General features: G+C 40.1%; 1 protein-coding gene across 5 annotated transcripts in view; it reads right to left on the reverse strand.

Annotated features, from left to right (window-relative positions):
- Positions 1 to 1,052: 1,052 nt before the first annotated feature.
- ddr1 (discoidin domain receptor tyrosine kinase 1) overlaps positions 1,053 to 13,269 on the reverse strand; it is a 55,836-nt gene continuing 43,619 nt past the window's right edge. For 3 of the 5 annotated variants that reach the window (XM_042489309.2, XM_088084367.1, XM_088084365.1), the window contains 8 exons: positions 11,530 to 11,737; positions 10,407 to 10,526; positions 7,195 to 7,496; positions 6,977 to 7,104; positions 5,438 to 5,635; positions 5,053 to 5,320; positions 4,468 to 4,617; positions 1,053 to 3,718 (listed from right to left, as the gene is read on the reverse strand). In XM_042489309.2, coding sequence (XP_042345243.2) covers positions 3,578 to 3,718; positions 4,468 to 4,617; positions 5,053 to 5,320; positions 5,438 to 5,635; positions 6,977 to 7,104; positions 7,195 to 7,496; positions 10,407 to 10,526; positions 11,530 to 11,737 — 1,515 coding nt within the window. In that variant the 3' untranslated portion in view covers positions 1,053 to 3,577. The remainder of the gene's footprint in view (positions 3,719 to 4,467; positions 4,618 to 5,052; positions 5,321 to 5,437; positions 5,636 to 6,976; positions 7,105 to 7,194; positions 7,497 to 10,406; positions 10,527 to 11,529; positions 11,738 to 13,269) is intronic. The other 2 variants (XM_088084366.1, XM_088084368.1) reach the window with 2 other exon arrangements.

Raw genomic sequence — 13,269 nt, forward strand, 5'->3', positions numbered from 1 at the left:
TCAACATGCTATATTATGATGTTTTTGGCCTTTTTTGACATGCTGTACTATAATGTGTCTCTACAAGCTACAATATGCCATTTTTTCAAAATATGATGTGTTACTATGCAATGACTTTTTGGTCATATTTTGGATGACATACAATAATATGACATTTTGGTCACAGTTTGGATGACATACTACAGAATGACTTATTGGTCATATTTTTGATGACATACTTTAATTTGACTTTTTGGACGTATTTTGAAGGACATACTATTGTATAACCTTTTGGTCATACTTTGGATGACATTGGACTCAAAAATCAACTGATTAGATTTTGGTGGTCAACGGTCAAGGTCACTGAGTCTTCACAAAACTTGTTTTCAGCCAAAACATCATCGGCAAATGACAAAAATTAAAGCAAGTGTTATATAGGATAGAATGATGGAGCTGCTGTCATTTTATATTCAAAAGGTCAACTTCACTATGATATCATAATGTTGTGCAAGAACACTTTTTTGGCCTTTTACTCAGCATCATAACTCAGGAACAGAGCGGGAGATATATGGTCAGACACTTAATTGGTGACAGTATTCTTGGGTGCCTACCTTAAAACTACCTCTAGTTGTGGAGGGGCTGCCATCTATGGTGGCAAAAATGCAAATTTCTCTATCTAGATAGCTTATGGGTTAACAGGTTACAGGTGATCATAACCTAGAAAATCACTATTAATAGTGTAAGGTAAACGCATGTAAATTTCATTTTTATTTACTTTGTTAATAGATGCACTGTAATGTGTTGATCTTTGTCTACTTAATGTACAGACAGAATAGCCCATTCATCATTGGTATGTGTAAACTTGGTAGAAACTCTATGGTTCAGTCAACTGTACACTCCCTAGCTGTATGATTTCCTTTTTGGGTACTGGACCGTTGATCTGAGAAAAAAATAATTTGAGTGCTTAGAAAAAATGAAATGCCTTTGTTCCTCACTATTTTGTCATGCTTTATCAAACAAAATTGTTTGATCATGAAAATAATAGTTTTTGAAAGCCCTAGAGCACATCTTGATTTATTTGAAAAGGTTAACTTTATTAAAACATCTACAAAAATAAACAATGAATTACAATGGCATCAATGTAGCAAGCGTTCTACAGAGGTACAGAAGACCCCAAATGTAACAAAGAGTTTTCCATATATTAGTAAAGGAAATTACAATTCTGTCCTTAAAATATGTACATACTATTATGCTCAACTTCAGACACAAAAGGACGAAATCAGACATCAAGAAGTGTCAAAGTACATACAGTATATATAAAAATATGGGTTTAGTCGAACTACAGTGTATCAAAAATGACTCAAATGGCACAACCATTGACAATCAGTAAACATGTTATACTTGATGATCTTGATCAGGACTGATTTACAGTGCTATACAATCAGTAAGGTAGAGACAACATTGATTCTACCGTGGTCAGCTTAATGTACTAAAATGGGATGATGCAGAGGTTGATGTTGACATTCACACTAAAATGAGGACTCACAGAATTACCTGTTTGAGTAGTTCCTTAGAGGGTACCTTTTTCAGTCTAGACCCTGAAACATCCCTGAAATTGCTGTTGCCAGACCCACCAGACTTCATCTCAATAGAAGTATTGTCAATTATCCTAAGACAGGCTTCTTTATAAGTTGTCAAAAACAAAATGAAATTCATTAAAAAAAATACTGTGGTTTGTTTTTCCACTGTTCCAACAATTGTCAACTCTGGTTTGGTTAAAATAAATCCTTAATTCACCTAGTTACATGTGAAATATAGTGATTGTATACACACTAAAATTACCAATTTAAATGGTGGGTTTGTCGATAGCGATTACAGGGCTGTTTTTGGTAAAACAAAAAGGATCTCACTCTTTAACAAAATGGTCTGTCTCTGTAGGGGACATTAAATGATGGTTGCAGTACTTTCTCCCAATACTGGACCAATTTCAAAAAATGTTATTCCCATTAGTTACTTAAAACATGGGAAAATAGGGTTCTGGTTGAGCAAAAAAAAAAAATAAAAAAAGCTACCCTCCAGGCAATGATTTTTATAGTACAGTAATGCATTTGGATGAGCAAAGATTGATTATTCGATGAGTGAATATGTCTCATCAAAGCGTACAAAAGGCTGTCATATATTTAAAATGAGATGAATTGATGGTGTCATTCAGTTTTTTAAATAATATTTTACATCTTATGGTTTAGCAATGCCTTGTGGGGGAGGATTTAACAAGGCAGACAGACTGTCCTGAATTTGATCTCCCCTGGCAAAATATCTGAAATCACTGCGAGTGATTAGAATCCACATCGACAGGAATCATATCAGGCTCCTCACAAAGAAGAGTTTCTGGGGATATGCATGGAGGATTTAAAGTGCAGCTGGTCGTGGAATTTTATGTCTATCCTTTGTTTCTGCATCGCAGCCAGATACTAAAAATTGCCGAAACACCTGAGCAGGCGCACCTAAATGGTGTCCCGTCTGTCCACTGCCCCGGCTGGCAGTATTTTCTTTCTGCTTGGAAAAGCCGTGCCAGTTTGTAGGTGACGTCTCACCGGCAGCAGCAGATCCTCCTCTTCCGTGCCTGTGTTCTCAAGTTTGAGAAGTCCATTTGGCACCAGAGATACAGTTAAGTCTATGTGACTCAAAGATGGGGTTCAAAAACTGCTTGGGCTTTTTGACTACAACAGGGTGGTTTGGTGGTTGAGAGCAAAGTTGGTGTAATTGCTTTGCAGAAAGAGGGCTGCTGTTGTCTGGTCCACATCGTTTTACGCTAATCCACAATAACTTTGAGTTGCAGATGTGGATGTGGGTCACTCTGAAAGGCTGATCGAGGACTATTGAAGGGTTGGCAAACATGGTGAGATCTCTCATGTTCTAGACAGCCATAATCCATGTCTGAAACTCTTTCATGGACTTCTAGAAGATAATCATTGGTGGGGCTGAGGCATGGACTAATCTTGTGGAATTTGACTGACTGTAATGTGTACAGTACGCTATACATACTGTAAATACTAAGGCAATCCCTGTGCGTGCACTTTCATGTCTGATGTTCGGAGAATTTTGCGCGTTGTGCACCTTCACCTGTTATCCTACATGTAGCATTTGAGATGGATGAATAAAAGGCATGTATTTAACTGTTTGTCTGCTTGCTATATCTGTAGTTTGGAGTATTTTTTCTGTTTAGCCTCTGCTAAGCTTCCTGTGGCATTAACTCTACAACACTTAAGCACCAGTGATGTTAAAGTAACTGAGAAGAGAGAAAGGTCCTATGCAGATTGCACCCACCACCTGTGAAATGTAGCCCGGACTGTTACTTGTCTAAAGCTGGGGTTAGTTTTGGGGATGGGGATCTGATGTGGAAATGAACCGAACCAGCGGTGTCTCAGCCCCAACCACCCAAAAAAGTATGACTACAAAAGCAAGCAACCCACTCACCCTTCTCATCTGCCTCTTCCGTGCACCACCTCCACCACACATACCGACTGTAGCAAGGATGCAAAAACGTATGAGGCGTTTCCCATCTTTAGCATTTGCCTTTGTCTTTTTGTTTCTCTCTTTACACCATGTTCATGGCGTCCTCGGTAAGAAAGGAGTGGATGTCGGCAAAGGACGGGCGGAGCTTGCAGTCTCTGTTCCAGCAGCTCAACATGAGCTCATAGAGACCCTGAGGACACACAGCCGGTCTGCTCAGATACACCTGCAAGAGGGAGGCAAGAGGCAATTTAATAAGGGAGACTTTCTTTATTTTAATATATTTTTCATGTTTGATAAAGCACACCAGGTTTAAACTCTGAAATTAGTCATTTTATCAGATATGTTTATCACTTTTTCACTCCTGTTGGTTTAACACAGTTTGTCTGCGAGAGATTAACATGTCTCTAACTGGTTTTAATGACAAAGTTTCCTCCCATATCTATAGTGCATATTTTCTCCTTTTTTTATGCGAGGTCTGTGGATTATCTTGAGAATCAGACTGATGATTTCTGGAAAAAGACATTGCTGTTGACTTTTCCAAATTCATTATTTTGCCGCTTGGAGCACCACAAGTGCCATCGAGTTCCATTATACCGAAGACAGACAACCGATATCTCAAACACTCGGTAACTCACATCAAAACAATCTAGATTGATAACAAGCACTACAGGTAAGAGGAAAAATATGTATTTTTGATATGGGGGTGAACTGTCCATTTAAGAAATGTGATTTAAACTATGAGTTACTACATGCTCAGATAAAGAAGGTGTGGCCCAAAGACCAGCCACTAGAGGGCCTCTGAGATCATGAACAAATGGTAAATGATGAGCTTGTGTTGTTACTGCTTTGAAGTCAGTATGAGCCCAATTTAAAAACAGTTCAGGAGAGTGAAGATCGGCTTTTATCAGTAAGAGCAAAGCATGTGTTATTATAAATGAACTGTGAACTGACAGAAAAAGACTGTGTTAGTACCTGTCTGCCCTGGTCTCTGAAGAACTCTCCAGCGTTGTCGATTACTTGCTCATCTGTGAGGTTGGAGTACGGCTGCTCCTGACAAACGCTCAGCATCTCCCACAGAGTGACCCCAAATGCCCACACATCACTGGCTGTGGTGAACTTACCCTGAGAGCATGCAACCACACAGATATAATCTTCATCAATATAATCTCCAACACTATGACAAGTATTACCAACACCAATCCAAAGGGAGGGAAATTTTACATACAAGCAGTGCTGGTAAGTTACTGTTATGTAGAGCCCGACCGATATGGGATTTTTGACCTTTTAACTGTGCAACAGACTCCTCTTAAAGTCGTTGGTACATTTGAAAATGGAAATACTATATTTTTTTTAATTTCACATGGATTTTTGTATAAATGACTTCCTAATCTATATTTCACCTGTTTTTTTAGTACCTTAACTACTGGATTTTTAAACAAATACAAAAATAAATAAACAAATAAATAAAATTATCAATCCAAAATGATATATAAAAAACTGTGGCACAGCTATCACACACCATCAGATACACAAACACACACATTCCTGTCCTCTTACCATGAGTATACACTCCCAGGCCATCCAGCGAATCGGCAGCACAGCGCGGCCCTGGATCCTGTAGTAATCTCCAGCATACAAGTTCCTGCTCATGCCAAAGTCAGCTATCTTGATGTGACGCTCCCCACCCCGATCCTCTCCGCTCTCACCTCTCTCACCTCCGACCAGACAGTTACGCGTGGCTAGATCCCGGTGCACAAAGTTGAGGGAAGAGAGGAACTTCATTCCTGACGCAATCTGGCTGGCCATGGAGATGAGGGCCGGGTAACTGAGGGGGAAGAGTTGATAAATGAAGGAAATAATGAATAAATAAATTTATAGCTCTGTGTTCTCTTTTTTATATCTGTGTATATGTGCGATGTTTGTGTACACATTTCTGGTTTACCTGATGGTCGGGGTGTTGTGTGAAGGCCCCGTTTTGTCCAGAAGCACTCGGTGAGACAGATACTGGTTCAAGTCTCCGCATTCCATGTACTCAGTGACCATACAGAGAGGATCGCTGCTCACACACACTCCCAGCAGACGGATGATGTTCGGGTCCTTAAGGCGAGACAGGATCTTCACCTCCTTCAGGAAGTCATTCCTACCAGGATGAAAAGAAAGAATGAAGGACATCAGAGAAAAACACGCTAATTTTAGGTCAAATGCAAAGTAAACCTTTTGGATCAAAACCCCCCTGCCTGCAGCTCTAGGTGGCTTTCCACCTCATTGATTTGTTTTGCTGGTCAATATGTTTGTGTTGCTCCAGCTCTCACTAACATCCCGTATAAAACCCGTGGACAGCCCCTCTCAGCACGTCAGCTCAACAAGAAATGAGCTGTACCTGCCCAGAGCCAAAAGGGCAGAGAGCCAAAGTAAACAAGCAGCTGGTGAAAAGAGTCAAACATCTAGAAAACCACTGACGCCCAGATATTTCATCCTCAGGAGCTGGAAGTTCAAACCAGGGCTAAGTATGAGAAAACATTTGGACTTTTATTTGACAGGAGGAAAGAAATCTCTGCTCTGCTTGTGCTGAACAGACATGCAATGTCATGTAGTTGACCACAACACATTCAGGGTGTCTACAGGAATCAGACGCTTACATTTAATGCTTTTTAAGACTTTCACGATAATTTTTAACAATTTCAAGACTAATTTAAGGACAACTCATTGTTTTCTGAATTAAAATATTTATTTTGGGCTTTTTGCCTTTATGAGATATCACAGCTCAAGCGTGAAAAGGGGAGAGAGAAAGAGAGAGAGAGGGGATGACCTGCAGCGAAGAACCACAGGACAGAGTCGAACCTGCGGCTGCTGCAGTGAGGACAGCAGCCTCGGGGTGCCAGCTCCACCAGGTTAGCCACAGAACGCCCCAAATCATTGTTTTCTTATTCAAAAAGATGGTGGTATATATATGTGGCCCTGTGCAGATATATGTTTTATGCAGGAATATTGCTATTAGAGTGAGTTAAGTTAATCTACATTTTTCAAACAGGTATGTGCAAGTATAAAGTAAAAAGACAGTACTCAGTTGAGTGGTAGTTTCCAAGATCTGTAAAATCAGAAATGTGCACTTTCATGCAGAAGAGCATGGCAAATTTTGCCAAAATTAAATTAAAAGATGAATTAGAGAATTAGAATAAATTAGAAGAAATGTTTGTAACAATTTATTCACACTTTTTTTTGGACTTTTAAGGCCTAATTGTGCATTCCTTAACATATATTTTTTCCCAGGAATTCCTTGATACTTCCTGACTTCTCAAGGAAATCGATCGAATTTCTGCTCTGCAACTCTAAATGTGCCCTGACATTCCAGAAATTTAATGACCAGCTGCAGTTCGAGGAACACATACAAAAGGGGAAAGGAGGAAATAAGCTGTAAAAGTGGAAAGAAAAACTATGAACAGCACAGAGGCCAGGCCCGGCAGTGTATGATGTTACAGACCTGGCATTCTTGGAGGCATCCGGGCGCAAGATCTTCACTGCTACCAGAAGAGGGCGACCTTTTCTCACATTGAAGGGGAACTCCAAGTTGGGAAGGTCCTGAGGGTTTTCGATTTCACACAGGTGCACCTTTCACCAAATGAACACAGACATTGTTAGAGAACAATCTCTCCTCCCTTCCTCCACCCCCGCACACATTCTTTTAAGGTCATTCCTCACCTCTCCAAACTGTCCCTCTCCCAGCTTCTCCTTGAAGATGAGACACTGGCGTGGCAGCTCCGGCAAAGGGGCAGCGTCGGCCCCGGGGCTTGAGGAGGCCAAAGCAGGCACTGCGTAGGTGTTGTTACCACTGACGCCCTGCAGGCTCACGATGTCTGCCTCGGCATAATGAGGAACACTGGGAGGCAGTGGGGGAGACACGGGGGGAGACAGGGAAGGGTAAGGAGGGGAGCCGGGGTAGGGAGGAGGCTCCTCCTGAGTCGGGGGGAAACCCTTCTCCATGTCCATTTCCAAACCACAGGCTGCAGGGAGGAAGAGACAGACAGGGTGGATGAAATAGAGAGATTAGAAGAACTGTGTAATTAAAAACAACTTTGCTTTGCTTGAAGGCGGTCTGTCAGTGAAAGAGTCACATGCTATCACAAGTCCAGACATCTTGTTATGAAGGAATAGTTTGGATTTGGGAGAAATCTCTTTGGACCATAAAAACCAAAAAACTCTTTGTGCAACAATTTTCACAAGCTTCTGTGAAGAGAACAGAAATAATAAACCTCATACAATAAAATGCTGGATAATAAAAAAGGCAAAGAGTTACAGAAAAGCATTAAAGTAAAATCTGTGTTACTTTTTTCAAGTCTTTACTAGATAGAAAAGCCTTGGCTACAACACATATGCATAGGATCAGCCTTGCAGTGCGTAATATTACTATTTTTCTTCATTCCTTGATGTCTGCGGGATCATGTGGCAGGTATTAAAATCAGAAAAACGCATAACTGAACTTCTTGTGATGGATAAGTCGAACTTTTTTTTTGAAAGAATCAATCTTCCTGGGACATTGTATCTGTCTTTTCGATTAACTTTAAAACTAAATAAGGATCTACAGCTCTACTTGCAGATAAAATTTAAAGTTTTAATTCAACAAAGGTGTAACAACTTAACATTCAACATGATCAGCTTCCACAAGGCTCTGACAGCGCGCATAAGTCAAAGACTTGTGGAGAGTGTGGCTGAATACTAAGTTGTTACACCTTTGTTAAAATGATAATGCAGATGATGATGATGGGAAACTTTCTAACCCAGTGCACACCCTGCCACGAATAGGGACCCTGCAGTTTAATCTATCTGCTAAGATTGATGCTGTATTTATTACAAAGATGAAGAAAAAGTGTTGCCTCAGGGCAAAAAGTATCCTACTAAACACTGAACCCCGTAAAGCATTGCCTTTTTTTTCAAGTGGTGCCTTTGTGATTTTACAGACTCACATAGCAAGATTTAGGTTAAGATCTTGGCCCGCCTGGAAGTTAACGTTGCCCTGGTTCCCTCATAAAGCCAGTTGGATTTTTTTTTTGGATTTTGGGTTATTGCAGAAAATAAGCTCTGTGGCAAACAAATGTTTATGATACTTACATCTTTTGTCCAGCATGACAATCTTCCACCACTTTCAGGGTTGTCGAAGCCTAAATACAACCGACCAAAGTAAAAAGCTAACGTTTGGCTATAAACTAACGACACTATGGTCTAATGTCTTCAATGGCATTGGTGTGATGATGTGCTGCATTACCATCCAGCCATTTTTTTGCGACAGTTTTTAACACGTAAAGGCTTCAAAATTCATGAGTGGGAAATTTACTGACAGTTTTTTTTTGTAGAACAAAACCTGAAAGTCTCTTAAGCTCATGTTAACCACAGACCGTATTTCAGGCATCTAACCAAAAACCCATTTTAAAAAACCTATTTACTTTGAGACGAGGGAACCAGGAGGCAAACAATCGGGACTGCTAAGATGTTAATTCATTTCCAGGTTTTAGGACTCATTCCTGCACCATTCTATAAAACTTTGGTTCTAGTGCAGACGTGCTGCAGCTCTGTGAGGCACAGCGGTGCTCTAAATGCTGTCCGCATACTTACATTCTCCCATCCTGGCCGTGTCTAAACCATGTTAGCATGCCAATATTTGCTAATTAGCTCTAAACAAGTACAATGATGGTTTACAATGATGGAAAAAAACTTGCTGCAATAAGATAGAAGCCACCTCACACACGCATTTCACACTGGTGTTGTACATTCTTCATTATTATTATTGTTTATTTGGAAATATCCACAGCGAGCATCCACAAATCAAAACAAGAGAATATTATGTCTTGGCATGTGGCAGCTGAGAAAATTAAAGTCCAATTGTGAGACTAAACTAAACTCAAAACTTGTTGTAGCTTTTTCTGTCCCATCTTTCTTTTTAACTGTTCTGCTTCTTTGAATTGTCCAGGCACTTGGGGTGGGTAAGGGAAGAGGCTAATAATAATAAATAATAATAATAATAATAATAATAATAATAATAATAAATAATAATAATAATAATAATAATAATAATAATAATAATATCTCACACTGTATGGTATTATCAATAATTTCTTGTTTGGTGTAAATAAAAACATTTGATCACAAAAAAGAAAAAAAAAAGTAAAAAATAAACATCAAATTTTTCCAAAAGATGGTTTCTGTCATTTTAGGTAGTTCTTAGCTGATGTCTGTTCAAATGGAGATTTTTTTTCTGATAAGGTTTAAACAGTTATTTGATGCTAAAAAAAAAAAAAGGGGAGTTTGAGGAGGGGTTTGACGTCATGATCGACAGCTGTGTGCCATTCAGTGTGCTGGTGATCAATGGTGCTGCTCGCAACTGGTCAAAAGGGGGGAACACCATACTGCAGAGATGGCTCCTGTGCAGATTTTGGCACCATATCACATCAGCAGCGCAAGATGGCGGTGGCTGTATCTTGAATATTTTGGTGTCAGTTTTACATAAGAGAGTGGAGACAAGTTGTCCATCTTTACATACAGTCTCTGTGGTGGAACAACAGCTAGACATCGTCATCAACAGAGTCAACAGAGTCAGGCTTCCTAGACAGACGCATCTTTGAGTTTGCTGGTCCTTGAGAAAGTATAAACATTTGTAATATTCCCCAAATTCCAAACTATCCCTTCAAACACAGTTAAACCAAGCGATGAGTGAATGAGAGGTACTAATTAGGTGAGTAAGAGGATGGATGATGAAGGTCAGACACATGCAGAAGACACTAATTATCTCCCAGAAGCATTTCTTTGTACAGTGACGGTGAGAGTACTTCTGAAGCCTCAGCCGTGGACAGACAGACAGGTAGGCAACTAGAGAGTTAGGGCCCCTCCTAACTGTGTTGGCCCAGTCCGAGGTCTCTTACCCTGGGGCACATTGAGGCTCTTTTCCTGAGCCTGTGTGGTGTTGGGGACGACTAGAGGTCTCGAACTTTTCCTGTGATCTGACAGGTGCAGGTGATAGGCTGGGTTGTTTAACAGCAAGGCTGGGAGGACACACACGTTAACAAACACACACACGGTACGGGGCGGGGTAGATGCAGGAACCACGATATGGATCATACGGATCGTACGAAGTGGCACAAAACACACACATACACACACACACACACACACACAACAAAACACAATAACAACCATTAGCATGACACTGTTAGCATATCCATTATAATCCGAGGGGGCGGAGGAGGAGGGAGGGGTGCACTGACACATGGAGCACAGAACAGATGGAGAATAGCAAGAACAAGCAAAGTTAACACAACTCAAACACAACAAAAACCAGTGGATGAAATAATGTTTCTGTTACTCGTGTTATTTCAAACTCACACAGGCGCCTCGTAAAGACGGCATGCAGACCTCCTGTGGTGCAATGCAAGTGAAGGAATGCCTTTTCTCTCATTATTCCTCTCTTTCTCCTCCCTCTTTATTTTTTCTTCCCTTTTCCCAGAACAATGGCTCCTTTGTGCTCCCCTCCGTGCTGAGCATCTTCATGGAGGCACTCTTCCTCGTGGGGTGTTTGGTTTGATTTACTTTTTGTTTGGTGTGGTGAAATACATCGGAATACCATTGTTTTCTTGATATGTATGCCACATTTTGTTCTCCTCCTGCTGCTTCCTCTTTGCACATAAGTTTGCTCATTGATATGATCAAGAATCGGGGGTTCGTGAGAGCACAAACACAGGCACGCAAACTAAGCAGTCCGAACAAACCGCATACATGTTTGCAGAAATTGAAATTATGTACATATGGAATATTGCATTGTTTCATATTTTCCAGACTCCATGCCAGTTGCGTGTGGTTGACTATAGATCAATCCCTGTCAACAAGTATTTAGCATGTGGTATGTTTTACTGCATGTCTGCATGTTCTGTGTCACGCCACTGAACTAAATGGCTTTTTTATTTTGGACTGAAACAATCAGCTCTGACACAAACAACAGAACCAGTCATATCTGTGAATGAACTCCATGACCTTGTGTTTGTATCTTACCTGTGCTGTCTCTGTGATCCCTCGGCCGCAGCAGAGCAATGGGTTCTTGATACTCTCCTTCTCCCTCTCTGTCATGATCGCGGTCATCGGGGAAAGTGTGGATGCGCTGGTAGCGGCTCGAGTAGCTGTGCGTGTTGTTGATGACCACATTGTCCGAGGGGACTGACAGGTGGACCCGCAGCTCATCACTGGATAGACTGCCCTGGGCCTGCGAGGGCAGAGGGTTCACGGTTAATGTAGAAATACAAGGTGTAAACAACATATACTCAGTTGCCTGTTTATTAGGTACAGCTAAAATGAATGCAGCTCAACAAAAAAGTCCCCCAATAAACCCTACATTCATAGAGGCCAAAAAGTTTTTCAAGAGCACATCATCTTGGTCCAGATTAAGTGCTATTTAAAACATGAACATTTTTTGGACCAAGTAGGCTGAGTACATTAAACCTTTAGGGTAAAACTTTAGAATAGAGGAGTGATAATGTGTGAGACATATATTTTAATTTTGGTGACAGATTACTCCTTACTTGTTATTTTTTTCTTATTCTCTTTAAAGCTCTGTAGTTTCTAAGATGAAAGCTTCCCCTGTTTCAACTGTTTAAAACTAATGTTAGAAAATAAAACCTTGAAGAGTTAGACTGTATAATGGATATCTGACACATTACAATTTTACTTTTCCTGTTTTGAGTTTGTACAGTGCTATGTGAATCCATTTGCATTAATATAGTGACTATGTACTGTGAATTAATGTGAAATTAATGCTTTTCCAAAATAAAAACAGAAATTAATATCATGCTCAATCCATTTGCAACACTAAGGTAGGTTAAATATTGGGACATAAACTTCTCAGTGTAACACAAATCTATCTCTAAACACCTATTTGAAACATTTTCAACAAAAGCTGAACAATAAAACCTTCATAAAGGTAGATTTATTGCAGGACTGTTGTTCTGCACCTCTTTCACACATGCACTGTAGATCTGAACTTATCTAGACATTACCGGAGGAACTGTGTGTCAGAACGCAAATCTCCACATCAGCTGTACCAGACACAAAACAGACTTTACCTGTTGGCTCTTTATTACAAAGTTCGTTTCATGTCTGACTGAGCCAATGTGAGTATGGAGCAGTTAATTGTCCTGGTATTTCACAGTAATCGAGTGGGCGTGTTGATGACATTTCTATCATGCGAACAGCGCAAAAACAAGAAAAATGCAAACATCCAGGGGTGAGCAAGAAGGGTCATTTAAATAAAGACAGCAATGAAAATGTCAAACTGAAGAGACAGCAAGATCCAGGAACTTCTTTTATTAAGAGCTAATGCTAAAACTGCCAGACTAATTCAAGAAATGGCAAGACACTCAATTATATATGACCAAATTATGAAGCATCTACCCAAACAACACAAGCAAGTACAGATGTGAAACGTGTAGCTGCAGCCATATTTTGTTTAAAGCTTACAGGACGCACCCACAACCAGTACAAGACAAACCCACTACAGCTATGCTTAGCTGAGCTCTGCTGCAATATGACTTGTAGTGACTAAATATGAGGCCAAAAATAGCAATAATTCACTTTATGCATTTACTTTATTTATTATGCATGAAGACATGATTTACCTTAAAAGTGATGAGATGCAACTGTTACCCTTTACCTTACCTTACCTTAACACCTCTCCTTTAAACCAACACTTAATGGCTTCTTTACAAATCGGGTATGCAAACAAAACACTGCTTTTTTTTT

The sequence above is a fragment of the Plectropomus leopardus genome, chromosome 11 (assembly GCF_026936395.1).
Source record: "Plectropomus leopardus strain MGB_pleo_1.0 chromosome 11, ASM2693639v1, whole genome shotgun sequence".
In the NCBI taxonomy this organism is placed as follows: domain Eukaryota; kingdom Metazoa; phylum Chordata; class Actinopteri; order Perciformes; family Serranidae; genus Plectropomus; species Plectropomus leopardus.